At 36.3% G+C, this 11,158-nt stretch overlaps 1 protein-coding gene across 6 annotated transcripts in view; it reads left to right on the plus strand.

Annotated features, from left to right (window-relative positions):
• Window positions 1-4,800, plus strand: part of mamo (maternal gene required for meiosis) — a 136,043-nt gene extending 131,243 nt beyond the window's left edge. For all 6 annotated transcript variants that reach the window (XM_070288024.1, XM_070288023.1, XM_070288019.1 and 3 more), the window contains 3 exons: window positions 435-1,956; window positions 2,128-2,597; window positions 2,665-4,800. In XM_070288024.1, the coding sequence (XP_070144125.1) occupies window positions 435-1,956; window positions 2,128-2,597; window positions 2,665-2,938 (2,266 nt within the window). In that variant the 3' untranslated portion in view covers window positions 2,939-4,800. The remainder of the gene's footprint in view (window positions 1-434; window positions 1,957-2,127; window positions 2,598-2,664) is intronic.
• The last annotated feature ends 6,358 nt before the right edge of the window (window positions 4,801-11,158 follow it).

An 11,158-nucleotide genomic window follows, 5' to 3' on the forward strand; every position in this document is an offset into this window, starting at 1 on the left:
CTTATCCAAAAAAAATTATCATATAAAAATATCGATAAATATCGATTTTAAAAACACATATTCCTAAAAAATACAAATATAAATAATGCCAGCGATATATTTAAATTTGCTATTAAAATCTTAAATTAAAAAACAATTTAAAAATTATTAATAAAACCTTTTGTGGCCAAGTTATGAGAGATTTCCCCAATCCTATTGCAAGATTTAAGGGTATAAGTCCCTGTACCCTTAAATCTTGGAAAATCTGGTTTCCCGAAGTAAGCTTCCTTTAAATTTAATTTATTATCATTTATTTATAATCCTACCACTAGTTTTAATATAATTTAAAACTTAATATAATTATCGATATTATCACATAATTGCCTTCTCGATAAAAAACATTCCTAAAACGATTTTTTATTGAAAAAATCGAATCAATTATCGCTTTTCCGCAGGACACGTGGCCTGCTGGCAGCGCCCAAGGACTTTCCGCATCGCTTCACCACCCTCAGCGATCTGCTGACCAAGGACTACCAACCGGGAGCACCAACGGCCACAGCCACGGCAACGGCCACCTCAGCCTCCTCCTCGTCAGCCTCCTCTCTGTCCTCCTCCTCCGCCGCCACAGCTGCCGCCTCGAAGGACACTTCAGCACAGTACAAACAGCAGCAGGGAGCGGCTGCTACCTTCAATCTGCGCTACCCCACGCCCACGGCCTTCTACCAGCAACAGCAGCAGGCCAAGGTGGCAAAATCCTCGCCATCTCCCCAACAAATGGCCACCAGCACCAGCACCACGGCCATGTCCAATGATTCCGGCGAGGATAGCTGCAAGCGCAGCTCCGCCGACAGCGATGAAGTGACCATCGTAGAGCTGCCCAGCGAGCGCAGTGCTCAGCTGTACAAGGAATCGCTCGAGCAGCTTCTCCAGCGTCAGCGACGTACACCCATTCTGGGCGGTGGCGTCACCGCCTCCGGTTTAGGCAGCGGCGGCGGTGTCATCGTAGACGCCACCGGACTGAGGCAATACACCCAACTGCTGCTGGCCAGTGCCGGCAATCAGGATGCCTGCAAGGAGAAGAGCTCCTCCTCGTCCACCTCGTCCACGCCGCCGCTGCTCAGCCAGCAGCAGCTTAGCCAGATGCTTAAAAGTCCCTCCGACACCTGCTCTTCTCTGTTTAGTTCTTCTGGCGGAGGAGGAGGAGGTGGAGCTGGTTCTGGGGTAATAGCACCCGGCACCAGTACCGGCACCATGGAGACCATCGAAGAGGAAACCCGTTGCGTGGTCTGCAATGCCCACTTTCCGAATGTTTGGCTGCTGGAGCAGCACGCCGCCCTCCAGCATCCGCATGTGGGTCCCGGCGAGGAGAAGCCCTTCATTTGCGAGCAATGCGGTCAGTCCTATCGCTATCGCAGTGCCTATGCCAAGCACAAGGAGCAGAACCATCGTGCTCGCCTCCCGGCCGACAAGCTCTTCACCTGCGACGTCTGCGGGATGCAGTTCCGCTACCTGAAGAGCTTCAAGAAGCATCGCCTCAACCATGCCTTGGAGCGGCTGCATGGCAAAAAGAGTGTGGGTGTGGGTGTGGGTGTAGGAGTGGGAGTGGGTGTGAGTGTAGGACGCCTTGGCTCCTCTGCCGCCTCCTCCTCCATGTCCATGCCCGTGGCCACACCCACCTCAGTCTCGGCAGCGGGTTCGGTGACCTCGGTGGACCAGGATGTGGTGACCAGTTCGCAGGAACCGATGCTGGCCGATGAGGGTGAAGATTTGCGGGTCAATGTCAAGCGGGAGGAGCAGCAGGAGCAGCACTCGAGCGGCGGCGGAGCGGATGGCGAGGAGCATGAGCAGGACAACACTGTGGACTCGGCAGGCATAACGATGCTCTACCAGGACAACAACTCGTCGGCCTCGGCCTCAACCAGCGCCACCGAGCCGAATATAAGCAGCTCCGATGGTATTCATAGTACAAACAAGAGGGTGAGTTTATATTTTTTTTAATTTTTTATAATTTTATAATTGAAAAAAATCTATTATTCGATTATAGAATCGATTTTATTTTTACAATTTCGATAAACTATCAATATTTTCCTTTTTTTGTGGCAATCACTTGCTTTCTTTTCTTATATCGTTAACTTGTTGCCTTTGCAGTCGCGCCTGCACCACTTGGAAACGGATCCCTCCTATTCGCATCAGCAGCAGCAGCAGCACCATCATCACCATCACCACCACCATCATCAGCAGCAGCAGCAGCAACATCACCACCACCAGCAGCAGCAGCCGCACCATCCGGCGCACCACCTGGGCCATGTCTCACTGCCACTGGGGGCCACCTCGGCCGCTGGCTCCTCATCCTCGGCGGCTGCTGCTGTCGTGGCAGCTGCCACCGCCGGCAGTTCTGGCGGAGCAGGAAGTTCCTCGGCAACCGGAAGTGGCGGCGGCGGCGGCTCCAGCTCGGGCGGCAATGGAGGCAGCGGTGGAATCAGCTCCCTCAGCTCACTGACCTCGCTGATCAATGCCGAGCGGATACCCAATGAACAGTTTTTGGGTCTAAATCCGCAAGAGGCCTCCATACTCAACTTTTTGCGCGTGGATGCCGCCGAGCGTCAGAGGGATAAGAGGTTGGTATTAGCTTTTTTGGGAGATCAAAGGAGGAAACATTATAATGTACAAATACCTTTCCTGCAGACCTGCCACCTCGCGCTTTGCCTGCCCCTTTTGCGGCAAGTGTGTGCGCTCCAAGGAGAACCTCAAGCTGCATGTGCGCAAGCACACGGGCGAGCGACCCTTTGTGTGCCTCTTTTGCGGCCGAGCCTTTGGTGGGAAATCGGATCTCACGCGGCATTTGAGGATCCACACGGGGGAGAGGCCGTATCATTGCGAATCCTGCGGCAAGTGCTTTGCCCGGGCTGATTATCTGTCCAAGCACCTCACCACCCACATCCATAATGCGCCGCGCTGAGATGAGGCGCGTAGGAGGCGGCTCCTACGCAGATAAGGAACCAGCCTCAGGACCACCACACACACACACTCAGACTACAGGAAGAAAGCTATGTATAAATATTATTACAAAAGGGGGAAGATGATAGAAAGAAGAAGGAACTTCTCATAGAAAGGGGTATTTTTTTTAATTTTTTTATTATTATTATTTTTTTTTTTGCTTAATTTTTTTTGGTGCAAGCTAGAAAAAAGTTTAAAAGAAGAAAAAAAAAACAAGATTACGGGCAACTAATTAGCACGGGTATTAAAGTGTTTAAGATTCTGAATATACACCCAACTCTCTCTAAATATAATTATGTGTGTGTAAGGATTGCAAATTATAATTACAAATTATAATTAACGTAGCACAAAATGATATACATCTATATATAAACCTTTTTTTTTACAAGTATAACTAAGTGGGGATTTAAGAACGAAATGCGATTTGGTTCTTTGAGACAAGACAACACTTTAACGAAGAAAACAAAACAAACAAAAGCAGCCACAAAGCAAAATGCAATAAACTAAATAGTCTGTATTTTCTACCGAAACATGAGAAGAGATATTTAAACATAAATATCCAAAAATCTGCCGTTGATATATACACACACACACACAATAGATAAAATATATTTAATTTTACACCGATCTATAGACGCTAAACTAGCAACAATTTGTACAAAACCGAGGCATGAATGAACATGAACGCAACTCAACTGTACTTTTGCAAGAATCAATGCAATAACTGAGCTAACTCTGTTACCTACCGCAGAAAAACAAAAAACAAACAATAAACTAATTGGGATTTTAGTTAATTGTTTATAAGCCAACTAAAAACTAAAAAGTGAAAAACTAAATGTGAAAAACGTGAAAACAACGCCGATTCGTGCTAGCTGCAAGCATTATTTATTCACCGAATTTTCCGTTCAGGATGAGAGGGAGTCGATAGGATTATGATTGTGTAAAGAAGAAAATAGGATCTACCTACCACCGTCAATAGTTTAATTTATATACAAAGCAAAGCAAATCAAAACATAGCAACAATTAACAATTACAATTAACAATAGCAATTACAATTACACCAACAGTAACTGCAACTACAACAACACAAAACTAACTGTGATCATAGTAACAACAAAACAACATAGAAGTTTTAACAGAAAAAACTACTGAAAACCAACAAACAAACAAACAAGCTGAACAGGCAAGAATAGTTTATAGCAACCCTGATGGCAACCCTGGCAGACAAGTACAGCAATAGAGGATTTCGGACTCTGGCCACACTGGTAACGAAATGTGCAATTAAACAATAAAATAGGTAAAAACTCATAGGACAAGCCAATATGATTTCCCAAACGATTTCTCTATATGCTTTTATATAGTTCAGTTTACACAGAAAGAAAAACACACACAAAAAAAAAATGAGAAGAATGGAAAACCTTGAACCAAGAACATCGAATTAAAGTGTAAAGTGAAAAATTAAAAAAATGCAAAAATATGGGTAACGAAAGGAAGACAGCCATTTCTTTCTTTTATACATTTTTTTTTTTTTTTTGTTAATTAAGCAAGAAGAATTACTTGTCGTACCAAAAACTAAAGTGGGGAAAAAAGCTAAAATAATAACGAGAACAAATCAAAGTAAAAAGGTAGAAGTAAAGTAAATGAAAACTTTCACTGTGCCAAAAAGTTTCAAGTACCTCATAATTTAACTAAATATTAAAGTGAAACGGAAGCTAACTTATAACCGATGACCGATAACAGATAACACCGATAGCCAGCCCACACACACTCACGGAATCCACCAAGAAGCAGTCCACAAAAGATCGACAGAACCCCCCCCCCCCCCCCCCCCCCCCCAACAAATATATAAATATATATATATAGAAATATATGTATATTTCCCCGTAACGAAATGAGTCTAGACAAAACACTGTCAAAGCGTACGATAAACATATAGAACATATAGAAGCTGAAAGCGAAGCGTTAACTAATCCTAATTTTTACCAATCGGCGAGGGTTAGAAAATAGTTAGATAGTTAGAAACCGATAGAGATAGAGAGATGGAGATAGAGAAACAGAAAGAGAGGCAAGGCGACTGGGAGAGAATCTACCATCCAGGCGGGGTTCTTGAACCCTAGTATCATTCGATTATTTATCGATTATTCTTCGATTATTTGTGTAATTTATTTATTCTCCAGCAAACACAGTTCTGCCCAAAAAAAAACCAACTTTCTCTCACAACTTAAGTGTTCAATTGTAGCGAATACATACATACATATATATATATATATATATGTATATTTATCTAGGAATATATGTATGTGTTATGTGATAGATTAACAAATTTACCGCACCTTTTTATGCTTTTTTTTTGCCTAATCTACTATAATTACTTCTATTTCATATATTTTAAATATATAAATATACATTTGATATAAAGATTAATCGTAAAGAAAAGACAACAAACACATTTGATTTATCATTTTCGATTCTGTGTCAGTATATGTGAACCGTCAAAGATCAGGGCCTTCTAGCAAATGTTATAGTTTTAGTTTATTAATTGTTGACAATCTTCTCAATTTTATTTCCTTTTTTTTTGTATTTATTTTGAACAACATGCAACACTGCAAACAAATATCAACACTGCCTTTTGTAAACACACAAAAACACAAAGCTAAATTCTTTAAAAACAAATACTTTTATACCTATTTTAAGTTATCTCTTTTGGTAATTCTAAATTTAATGTTTTTAATGTAAACATCACACATGCCGAAATCGATTTGGAAACTCTGTTTAAATTAAATTTGTTCAATTTTTCCAAACTCCAAACTCTAAAAGAAGAAGAAAAAGAACAAGAACAAGCTGTGAGCTGTGTATGTGAATTAATTATTTGTACGATTATTATTATTAATATTATTATTATTATTATTACAGTTATGACAATCCTAATATTATCAATTTTTTTTGGCCACATTTATTATTTTTGGAATTATTATTTGATAGTATTTATTAATAAAGTTTTTTTGCAACGAACTCTTCTTCTTTTTTATTTTCATGACCCCCACCCCCCCAGCATCCGTCGATCTGAAAACCATCCGTCGATTTTCATGAAAAAAAAACTCACTCATAAATTACAACCATATTTTCCTTCAGTTTATAGTTGAAAATGCGCCTTAAAAGAATTTTAGGAAACTAAGGACAAGAGGAGAAAAGCGGAAAAGTGGAAAACGGAAACCCAGAAAAGTAACTCTAGAAACTTCATTGCGGTAAGCTACCACAAGTTTAATGTTATTTAAGGAACCCCAAAAAAAGGAAAGCAATATTATCGAAATTAATGAGAAAAAAAGGACAAAAAAAAACAGAAAACCTACAATTAATGTAATTTTTTCTTAGGTGTGTGTGCAAGTAAATGTTGATAACTAAAGAAAATAATTAAATAATCACCATCAAAATTAAGGCGAAATAAGATTAAGGGGATAGTGGATTTTTTTTCTTGAATTTTTTTTTCTTAATGAATGTGCTGAGCGAGAAAAATTGATTTTAAGCCAAAAAAAAAAATATAAAATTGGAGGGATTCAAGACTCTTATTTCCGCATATACATGCATATACATACATATATATATATAAATATATATATCTATATATATATACATATATATATATATTACAAATTTACCACGTAGGGCAGTTTTTTTAAGGCATTGTCAACAAATGCAGGAAAATACGTGTAACCGAAAATTACATTACAAAATCCAACAACGAAAAACTTTTGGCATTACAAATCGAATGCATTTTTAAATACAATATTTATTGATATACCCTAGAATTACGAGCCCAGCAACAAGAGAGAGGGAGAGAGAGAGAGAGCGTGAGTAAAGCGGCGAGTAACGCGTAACGAGTAGCGAGTAGCGAGTAGCGAAAAGCAGAGGCAGCAGGCAAAAACAAAATGAAACCCAAATATTATATCTATATACAGATACATAAATGTACATGTGGTTTTCGGTGTCTATTACTTATATAAATAGATATATATACATTATATACATACATCTTATTATATACATGACGTGCAAATATTTTGAAACCAAACAAAAATCGAATCCACAAAAGCCCAACAAAATAATTATAAATGTTGTTCATTTGACTAAAATAAATGGAAGCAACTCAAAACCAAAATGGAGAATGAACTCTATATATATAAAACAACAACAAACTAATGGTATTCCACTCCCACACGTACACGCATAGACACACCACCAGAGAGGGGCACCAGCAGCCTCTAAAAATTATTAAAACTATTACAAAAAAAAGTATTTTAAATATTTTAAAGATATTTTAGAAACTTACAGAAACTAAATTTCTAAATTTTAACTTTTTTTAAATTCCCTGATTCCTTATTTTTAAATATTATTAATCACCAAGAGCGTAAGGGTGCCCCTGAATCATTTAGCTAATACATACAAGTTTTAAAAATACAATTAACAAAGATAAAACTACGATTTCATGAAATTAAGACAATTTCGAGGTTTCACTTGCAAAAACAAAACGAAAAACGAAAACAAAATCTAAATAGAAGCATAAACAATATAACAATGTTCTATATAATGTAGTCGAAATCATTTAAGTCAATCGGTTTATTGATTTTACGTTTGATTAAGGAACAATTTTAACTTGTCTAAAATCAAAATAAATTGTTAACAGCAACTAACTCATGTATGTAAATACATAAAAAGAAATGGAAACCAACTCAAAAAATCACACAAAAAATATACAAAAAACAAAAAGAACAAAAAAAATAGCGAAGCAGAAGCATAATAAACATAAAATGTAGTACATGCAATATATTTTTCGGTGTTAGGCGTCTTTTTGAGATTTTTACAGAAAATACCAAACAAGAGAAGTCCCTCAAAAAATCTATAAAGTCAAATATTTCATTGTTGATGTTGTGAGCAAAACTTAAGTAAAAGTAAACTAAAAAACTAAAAGTATATTGTATTTGTTTCTCCTACTCTCTCAAAGTCTCTTCTCTCACATTAGCTGTCGTGTGTCTCTTCAAAAATATTTATAGGGGTTTACCTAGGTCTTAGGCGAGTCGTGAACGTAAGGACAAAATAATGTTTCAAAACAATTTTTTTTTTATATGTATACATGCATAAAAAAGAAAAAAAAACAAGAATTTGGTGTCTACAAATTATACGAAACTTAAGAAACAATTTTAGATCAAATTCGAATGGTTAAAAAACTGCAGCTGATGGAGTGGCGAGAGGGTAAAATGCGAGCAAAATGGGAGGAAATACTTAGCAATAATTCTGAAATGACCTCAATCAAATATTTTTTAAATTTTATATATTTTAGTCGTGCAAAAATGGAAACCTAAATATGTGTAAATAGAACTTTAAAATACATACAAAATCGAAATAGCAAAATAAATAAAAATGTAAAGCAAACCAAAAAAATCAAACCAAAAAAAAAATTAAGAAAACAAATCTATAAAAAAAAAACACATAAAAATGTCTCTCGAACGAACGAAGTAAGAATGTGATATTTTTCTAAGGTGTACTACAAAACAAAAACGATGAAAACAAATACGAAAAACTAAGTGAAAAACTCAAGAAAAACTGAAGAAAAACTGAAATCAAAAATATGAAAACAAAACACTTATACTGAGAACCAGAGAAATAGAGCAAGCCCACATAAAATAGAACAAAATGCAATAGAGACTGATTTTTGACATGATCTCATCATCAACGACATTGACATCAGCACGAACAACACAAACAAATTGTCATTAGATCAGTGATCAGTGATCAGTAACCCCCACAAATATTCCACCACTCTTGAATGTTTAAATGGAAACAAGAACTTTAGAATGACTTTTCATTAGAGCTGGCAGAAAATCGAGAAGACTATCAAAATAATCAATACAATATCGCACCGAATCGAGGTTCTTGCAAACTTTATTTTATGTCAAAACATAAATAGAAATTAAAGCCTTTTCTAATTATTACCAGACAAAGTTTTAATAATATATTTATCTTAAAAAAATCCCAGCTTATATATTATAATTGATTTAAAAACAGTTTTTGCAACAAATTATTTAGCAAACGATAGTCTGCTCGATAATTTACTAGCTCTGCTTTCTACAACAAACAATGCAATTTCCCGGACTGATATAACCGGTTTTAGCAAACGATTACATTAATTTCTGATTAATTCGATTATCACTGTGGGAGGGGGAAAGACAAAACAGAGCGAGATAGAGAGAGTTTAAGAGAAGGAGAAAGAATGTGTGTGAACGTTATGGAAATAATGGAACCAATACGGAGAGGTTAAGGTTTAAAAACAATGGTACTTAGAAGCAATGTTAGTTTAGGAGAGGCAAAGGGCAAGGGCAAAGGGGGTTTGGTGCATTCGCACAGAGTTGTAATTATTTTTGTGATAAAATCCGAAGCGCAATTTTTTTCTCCAACTGTATTGGTAGGTTAAAGATCTGTATATAGGCGGGGGGATTGGCAGCGGAAGAGAAAGAGAGAGAGAGCAAGGAGGTATGGGTATGTTTATGAAGGTGCTACGAACAAAGACGTAATTGAAAATGTGATACAGTTTTTTCCTTGACCTATTTATTGAACGGTACGCAGAGCAGGGGAACAGAACGGAAATGGAACGGTAACGGAAGCGGAAGCGGTAGGAGCTTAGCAATATGCTTTAGAAGCAAACAGATCAGATTTTTTAATGGGACTTGCGTTTTCGTAAAAAGCGGAATTAATAGAGTTTTTCTTTCGTTTCGGTTAGGTCTACATCGCTAGGTTCATCCTTTCTTCGTAATATTTGAGATCTGTGAGAATGCGATCGCAGAACAGAGACGAAAACACCACAACAACACACCACCACTACCACCACGACAACAACAAAAACAACCACAACAGCAACAACAGAGATGGATGAGAAATTGTAAAAAATTTACACTTTAGGAAAATCTCTAAATTTTAAGCTTTCGGTGTTTTTAAACCAAAATAAAAACTAACAAAAAAAATAAAGAAACCAAAAAAAAAAAAATACAATAAACAATGGCAAAATGTAAGAGTAAATAAAAAAGCAAAAACATTAGCGAAAAACACACGAAAATTTATATATATACATATATATATTTCGATATTTAAAATTTCATTCGGAAAGAAAGCAAAAAACAAAACAAAAAAATGAAAACATTAAACAATTTTGAGCAAACTCTCGGTGTTTTAAAATTAAGCGCATGCGAAAAACATAACACATTACACTAAACAAGTACAGTAAACACACACTTAACTAAACCAAAAGGATAAACAAAATAATAAGTTAAGCGAACAGACGTAAACCAAAAACAAAAACCTCTTTCACTTTCGTGTCTTTGACTTAAAACAAAACAAAAAAAACTAAAAACAAAAACGAACAAAAAAATTAAAACGAAAACCAACCACAAAAACATTAAGCATATTTTTAAAATGTAATTTAGCACAAAACAAAAGGAAAAGCAAAACAAAACAACAAGTGAAAACACAAAATTTTTAAACTACCAAAGTATTGATGTGTATTTGATAAACAAAATTGAAAATAAAATGTAATGAAATGGACATGGGACAGAAAATGAAGTTAAAAACTATTGATTATTGTGTTTTTTTTATACCTCTCTTACTTACATATATATTTCGATACAATTTGCGTTTTTCGGTTTCGAATATCCTGCGTTGAGCGTTGAGAAAATAAAGAAATGAGAACACAACTTTTACAAAAACTACGAAATGCAATGCCTGCCAAAGAATTAATGTTTTTAAATGCAATATGCAATGGAAAACAAAGAAAACAAACAAATATTAATTATGTATATGCAACCAAAACAACAACAACAAAAGTTCAATAAAGCCGTTCCAAAATGAAGAAACCAAAAAAAAAGAGAAATGAGAATTGAGAAAATCAAAAACTTGTTCAGAGATTTTTTGCGTTTCCTTATACAAGACATTTACGATGACTTAAAAACAACAAAAAAAAAAAAACAAAAAACAAAAATCAAAAAACGAAAAAAAACATATAAAAAATATAACAAAACTACAACTGTAACACGAACCACGAGAAACTTTTTTTGCAAGTAACAAAAGTAAGGAAAACCTAAAAAAAAAAGAAATGAATGAAACTGAACGAACAACTATTTGTCGTGTACAAGAAGTA

The sequence above is a fragment of the Drosophila kikkawai genome, chromosome X, assembly GCF_030179895.1.
Source record: "Drosophila kikkawai strain 14028-0561.14 chromosome X, DkikHiC1v2, whole genome shotgun sequence".
NCBI lineage: Eukaryota > Metazoa > Arthropoda > Insecta > Diptera > Drosophilidae > Drosophila > Drosophila kikkawai.